The 7,137-nt window shown below is 47.7% G+C and overlaps 1 protein-coding gene across 1 annotated transcript in view; it reads left to right on the top strand.

Annotated features, from left to right (window-relative positions):
* The first annotated feature begins 93 nt into the window (after nt 1-93).
* Sh2d3a (SH2 domain containing 3A) overlaps nt 94-7,137 on the top strand; it is an 11,786-nt gene continuing 4,742 nt past the window's right edge. Inside the window, exons 1-4 of the mRNA XM_048812796.1 lie at nt 94-251; nt 3,609-3,745; nt 5,035-5,384; nt 5,716-5,792. Of these exons, the coding sequence (XP_048668753.1) occupies nt 3,671-3,745; nt 5,035-5,384; nt 5,716-5,792 (502 nt within the window). The 5' untranslated portion in view covers nt 94-251; nt 3,609-3,670. The remainder of the gene's footprint in view (nt 252-3,608; nt 3,746-5,034; nt 5,385-5,715; nt 5,793-7,137) is intronic.

The following is a 7,137-nucleotide window of genomic DNA, read 5'->3' as shown; positions in this document are numbered from 1 at the left end:
GAGGCTGGGAGGTTACGTTTGGAGGCGGGGCGCGGTCCAGTGGGGCGGGGTCTAAAGAGGGCGTGGCCAGGTGGCCTGGCTAGGTTCCCACTAGGTGCGGTCTGGGAGGCTAAGCCTAGTTGCAGTGCGCAGGGAGGGACCTGGAGCCGCTGATCCTCCTTAGACCTTCACGGATCCGGCCTCGGTAAGCCGGAGGCCCTGGACAGATCCAGGACTAGGGAATTTGGAGGTGGAGAATCTTCTCATTCCAGGTACCGGCTTGCAGGGGGTTCTGGGGGCCTGTCCATGCGCGTCTGCAATGGTCTAGAGAGGGCATCCAGTGAGCAAGCGAGTGGGTCGCTGGGCGTCACAAGTGTCGGTGTAGCTGGGCGTACCTGCATGCGCTCTTCTGTGTTTCCTGTGCAACCCAGGAATCCTCTGATTCCACTTTCGCTGGAGCGATCCCAGATCGGTCGCTCCACTTCCTCGCTTAAAACCCTTCCAAGGCTCCCATTTCATCGCACTGAGATTAAAATCCTGGTCGCACCAGCTCCTGCGCGGTCTCTCCCCGCCGGTCTCTCCCTGACCTCCTCGACTTCCACTCCGTTCCTTGCTCGATGCATTGCAGCCACATCAGCTCCTCCAGGGTGTGAAGTGTAAAAGTAAAGATTCATCTCACTGCCAGGTCTTTGCACTTGCTGTACCTGCCACCCGGACGACTCCATATCTTTGCAGTGCTGCCTCCTTCTGTCCTGTGGTCTCAGCTCCTATGTCATCAACTCCTGGAAAAGGCCTTCCTGACTTTGCTGCTTAAAGCAACCTGCCCCCTCCAGCCTTCTTTATCACATCTTCCTGTTTTATCACCCACATTGATTTCTCTTAGAAATTATCTTCGTTCATTGTTTTCCTGCTGTGTCTTACCTATCAGTCTTTGTACTCTGGAGGGGAAGGCAGGGATTTGATCTCAGCATCTCCAGGGTCTAGAGAGGGCAAAGTGCACACTGAGTGCTCAATATCATCAGTGTTTGCTCAATTCAAATGTAAGACCCCAGAGCCCTTAGCCCCCCTGTGTGGGTGTTGTGTGTGCTTGTGGCTGTCTCCTATATGTGGTGGCACTCCTGAGCTCAGCCCCTTTCCCGGTTCTACCCCCTTTCTCTCTCCCCCACCACCCAAATAAATTATCTGAAAGGCAGGAGGATGATTTAGTTGGACTTTGAACTGACCTGTGCCCACCTTGAAATCCCCAAAGTAACCTTGACTTGCCGTGATCCACCTCCACTCCCACTAAGGGGGGGCCTGAGGCAGAGGAGTTTGGAGTTGGGAGAGAGAAGACCAAGGCCACAGAGCCTAGCCCATCTGACAAACAGGAAGTGGGCAGGTATTCAGAACACACCTGGCTTCAGGTATGCAGTGCCTGGAGCCAGCTCCCAGCCCAGCTGCCCTCCCCTAAAGCTGGCCAAGACTGATCTGGAAACTTCCTGCCCCTTCCTGGCCCACAGACCTCTGACTCAGGAAGCAGGAATCAGACCCCTCTGAGGCATTCACATGATGTTGAGGGGTGGGGGGATTAAGAAATAGACGCCCTTCCCTCCCACCCAAGGCAATTTTATCTCCCAACATTTGAGACACACTGGCCCAGGGGCCTGTGGAATGATTCTGAAGCTCCCAGAATGCCTTAGAACGAAGGAATGGATGGGCTCCAAAACACAAGAAGAAACTGCAAACACAAAAGTGCTACTCACTGATATTTCTCCAAATGTGTCCTTGCATTTAAAAAGTGCATGGGAGTAGATCAGTAGTAGAGCGCTTGCCTGGCAGGTGCAAGGCCCTGACTTCCATCCCCAGCATTGGGGAAAAAAATGCTAAAAAGAGAAAAATAGCATCACATGCTAAAGGGATAAGTTAGATCATCTCACATCCTGAGAAACCCCAGGACCACTGCCCCAAAGCAGTGCATGTTTGTAAATTCATCCCCCTTCAGGGTTTTCCACCCAGAGAGCCACCTGGTGGATACCCTCGAAGTTCTCCCAGTCCTTACTGAATGAGACCTCCCTGTCTACCTGTGGAAACTTCATCCTGCCTTCTGAACCTGCATCACATCCCACTTGGGTTTGTTTTTCCACCAGGTATTCTGTGACATCCTCCACCAAGGACAGGGGTTCCCATCTCTTTTGTCCACTTTGGGGGTCCAGTTCCTGGAACAGCACTTGGCACTGACACACAGGACACTACCCACAAATACAAGTTCAGTGACTCGGTGAATTAAAAAAAATTTCCCCATGCTGGGTGGGGATGGAGCCTGGAGACTTGTGCATGCCATCACCGAGCTGCACCCCCAGCCCCGTGAATCAAGTTTCTATGAAATGTGGTGGTATACAACAGCTTCACTTTTTTCACTTCAGAAAGATCATTTTCCATCAAGTGTGGGGGCTACGCCTGATCCCAGCTGTTTGGGAGGCCGAAGCAGGAGGATCCCAAGTCTGAGGCCAGCCTGAACAACTTAGCAAGACCCTCTCAAAACAAAAATAAAAGGGCTGGGAATGTAGCTCAGTGGCAGAATGCACCTGGGTTCAATCCCCAGTATTGAAAAAAAGTTATGTTCCATTTGAGAGTAATGCTTATGTTACATCTTCTCTCTTTGCAAGAATTCCATAGATGCATGACTACTTCCCTGGAACTACAGAACTCCAAATTAAAGAAGTTACTTGAGGCAGACATTATATCATACAAAGTTATTAGTAGACAGAATATATATATATATATATATATATATATATATATAAATTTTATATATACGTTTTAAATATGTTATATATAATAAATTTTATATATAATATGTAAACATAAAATATAACACATGATGTAATATTATGCCTAACATACAGATGTTATATATTACAATAATACAATGTATTATATAATACATAAATATATAATAGATACAATACATATTCAGAAATATATATATTTTTTGAGAGAGAGAATTTTTTAATATTTATTTTTTAGTTTTCGGCGGACACAATATCTTTATTTGTATCTTTATTTGTACGCGGTGCTGAGGATCAAACCCAGGGCCATGAGCATGCCAGGCGAGCGCACTACCGCTTGAGCCACATCCCCAGCCCCAGAAATATATTTTATGTAATTCTATTTTTACATAATATTAAACATTTAGAAGTAAATTTATGTAATGTTTATTTATAAATAGAATACATGAAACGTAAGTTACTCAAATCAGATTTTTATATACAACATATGTATATTAGTTTATTTTTATGTAATAAATACTAAACATAAATTTATTTATTTATATATAAAATTATATAATCTTGGGCCAGGGATATAGCTCAGTAATATAGCATGTATTTTGCATGCATAAGGCCCTGGATTCAATGCCCAGCAAAAATTATGTGTGTGTGTGTGTGTGTGTGTGTGTGTAAAATCCAGTTATAAGTAGTTTGTTTAATTTAGAACAGAATAGATGTATGATATATATCATGGGTATTTACATTATATATACACACACACACACACACACACGTATATCTCATTACACAGTTGTACTTCAAGATGTGATAGAATGTGGACTGTCATCTCCAAAAGCAGGGCTCATTATTTTCATTCTGCAGATGTGGAAGACCAAGCCTTGTTGAAAGTGCAGAGCTCAACCCTGGCGCCCTCTGCCCTCAAGATGTCCATGCAGGGGCCACAGAATGGAGAGGACCTCAACCACCAACCCTGGTACCATGGACTCCTATCCCGCCAGGTACCACTTCTGCAGGGTCTCAGCACTATCTGATGGGGAATCTCTCCCACCCTCCACTCAGGGACTTAGTGCTCAGGTTTGTTGGGACTGGTGGCAGGGGCACTGTTATCTGTCATGAAGCTTGGCTGGCTGTGCACTATCACTTTCTTTATTTCAGTTTTCACCATCTTGGGATCATGTTGAGGAGGATAGTGATGAAGACTGAAGAGGGTCTTAATGCCCCCCAAACTACCCCATCAGTTCTCTATCTCTCCCTTGGAGCCCTGTCTCTCTCCTGGCATCTCCCTTTCAGTGCAAGGCTCCCCACCTCCAACTCGGTGTCACATCCCCAGGAGGCCTGGGACTCTGAATGTCCAATGAGATTCTGGGAGATTTTTGGTTTTTAACCCCCCCTCCTGGAGCCAGACATCCTGGGTTCAAATCCCAGTACTCTGACATGTACATTCTATGTGATCTTGGGCAAGTTATTTGACCTTCCTGGGCCTGAGTTTCTCCATCTTGAGCATGGTCATAATAAAACGTCCCACTTAGCCTTGTTACAAGGACTTGGTGAGTTAATACCATTTACACCAAAAGCAGTGCCAGACCCAGAGGAAGGGTTGTACATGTGTCATGTATTTATTCCTCTGTCTTCAGCTTCCTCTCCAGCTCCACTTTGCCTCTCCCAGGGGTCCTGGCCCTCCCACCTTATTTTGACACCAGCCACCACAGTTAGCATAAGATTGCTTGGAAATGTATAAAGGAGAGGTTTAGGGGGACGGTGATCTGTAAGGATCCAGCGAACCGCTTTTCTTGAAGCCACATTTGCATGGCAAGCCCAGGGCATTCACCAAGTTTGAAGTTGCATGGGTCAGCTGGCTACACCAGAGTCTCAAGATGTCATCAGTTAAGAACAATCAACACTGTGAACTTGTTCATGTTGGTTGTTGAAGAGGGGGTACATGGAGCTCCATGAATCGGTCAGGACCCAAACCCATCCGGTGGCTTCCCCTTCCTCTAGCAAGGTTTTACCAGTCAGGTCTGAACTTTCCCCGCAGAACTTCTGCCCACGTCCCATTGGCCCGCTCTTGCCACATGATGCTGGGCGCAGGGGAGCCTGGGAAATGTAGTTCAGTTGTGTGCCCACCATAAAAGGGGAAATGGTTTGATGTGAAATTACCCAATCTCTGCCTGGCACAGAAATTTCACGGGGGTGGCTTTCTGTGGTGGAGAACTGAAGGGAAGGCGTCACTGTTGACGACTGGTCTGGACTCATTCCTAAAACCCTGCCACCTGCCCTCCATCCTCAGAAGGCCGAAGCTCTTCTTCTGCAAGATGGCGACTTCCTGGTCCGTGCCTCTGGGTCCCGTGGGGGCCACCCTGTGATCTCCTGCCGCTGGCGGGGCTCCGTTCTGCATTTTGAGGTGTTTCGTGTGGTCATGCGCCCCCGGCCAGGCCGACCAGCAGCTCTCTTTCAGTTGGAGGACGAGAGGTTCCCCAGCATGCCTGCCCTGGTTCTCAGTTACGTGACCGGCTGCCGCCCGCTGTCCCGGGCCACAGGGGCTGTGGCCTCCAGGCCCGTGATTCGGCAGGGGCCTCTGCGGCGCAGCTTTAGCGAAGATACACTTATGGACTGCCCAGTCCGCACAGAACATTTCAGGTACTCGCAGTCTCTCTGCTTCTTTGACAACCCCCAACATCCTCCAGGTTTCTCCCTCTCACTTTTGTGGGGGTCGGTCCTGAGCATTGTGGGAAGTTGGGCAACATCCCTGTCTTCTCCCTCCTGGAGGCCAGTAGAAACCCTGCCCTCTCTCCCTTGCTAAATATAATAACTAAGATGTCTTCACGGGTTGCCCGTGTCCTCTGGAGGTAGGTCACCTTGCTGGTCCAGAAGCATAGTTACAGAGTGACTGGATGCAGCTTTTCCAGCATTGGCAGTGGCTGCCCTGCCTAGGCTGGGACTATAGTTCTCTCCTACCTCTGTCCTCCAGGGACAGGAAGTGGAGCAACAGTCAGCCTGCAGACTTGGAGCTCACAGGGGAGTCAAAAGAAGACCACTCTGGATCAGGTGAGTGTCATCCAGGGCAGCACATGGCTCACATTGGCTCTGCCATTCACCATCTGTGTGATCTAGGATGTGATTTAACCTCTTGGAGCCTCAACTTCTTGTTCTGGTAAATGGAGACAATAATGCCCCCAGTGTTGTCACCTACTTTGTAGGTGCTTAAAAATATGTATTTGTGATTATGCCAAGAAACTACATGTTCTTTCCATGGCTGACCTTTCTGACCATTCTTGTCAAATACCCTCTTCCGCGTAGATGATCCTCCTTTCACTTCCTGGAACCTCCCAGGCTTGTTAAGGCTTCAGGACCTTTGTACTTGCTGTTCTCACCATAGGATCATTTCTATTTCCCTAACCTTTTTTTGACTGGCCCCTTCTCATTCAACCCCAGTGCCTCAAAGTGGCTGACCATGACCATCTTATCTAAAGGAGGGCTTGCCCTCATGACCCCTCATTTCCTGTTTGTCCTGTTTCCTCCCCCCATATTCAACATGAGCCCTCACCATATGCCAGGCTCTGCCCTGAGTGCTAAGGTACATCAATGAGTAAAAAATCCCAAGATTACCACCCAAGAGGGTCCATGTTCTGTTAGAGAACAATGGACCATGAACCACAAAGATAAGTCCACTGTGTATGCTTTGGGATAAAAATTAAAAGTAGTAAGGGTAATTGGATGTGTAGGGATGGAGGTAGATTTTGCACCTTTAAGTAATTGTCAGGAAAGGCTCCACTGAGAAAGATTTGAGGGACAGGACAGGAAGGAAAAGTGTGGATGACTGGGGTTGAAAGTGACCCAGACAGAGAAATAGGCCATGCAAAGGCCCTGAGGTCAGAACAAGAGCTTGAACTGTTCCTTCAAACAAAGGAGATGAGTGAGCTGAACAGTAGGAATAGGGAAAGGTCAGAGAGATCTTGGGGTTGAGATGATGAGGACTTCCTCAGCCACTGTGTCAGAACTTTGACTCCTGGAGTGAGCTGGGACCCTTGGGGAGGCTTGGAGCCCCCTAGAACAAAGCATTTTAAAATGCTTGGAAAATGCAGTCTCCTAAAATTCTTGGTATCATTTTAAGTACTAATAACCCCAGAGGTCAACATGCCACAAACTCACAAGGCATCATTTGGAAGTTTAATAAGTTCATTTTTTGACACTTGTGTAGTTTTTTGAATTTTGAATAATATATTTTATTTTCCATTTTGTTCAGTCCATGCTTACCATCTTCAATCACAAGGGCAAAAATGAAAAACTCAGATTTAAAATGTGGGGGCTTGGGTATGGTTCAGTGGTAGACATTTGCCCAGTACACGTGAGGCCCTGGGTTCCATTCCCAGGGCCCTACCCCCCCCCCCCC

The sequence above is a fragment of the Marmota marmota genome, unplaced genomic scaffold (assembly GCF_001458135.2).
Source record: "Marmota marmota marmota unplaced genomic scaffold, marMar, whole genome shotgun sequence".
NCBI lineage: Eukaryota > Metazoa > Chordata > Mammalia > Rodentia > Sciuridae > Marmota > Marmota marmota.
Note: the sequence above shows the minus strand (reverse complement) of the source record. Positions and strands in the feature narration are given on the sequence as shown.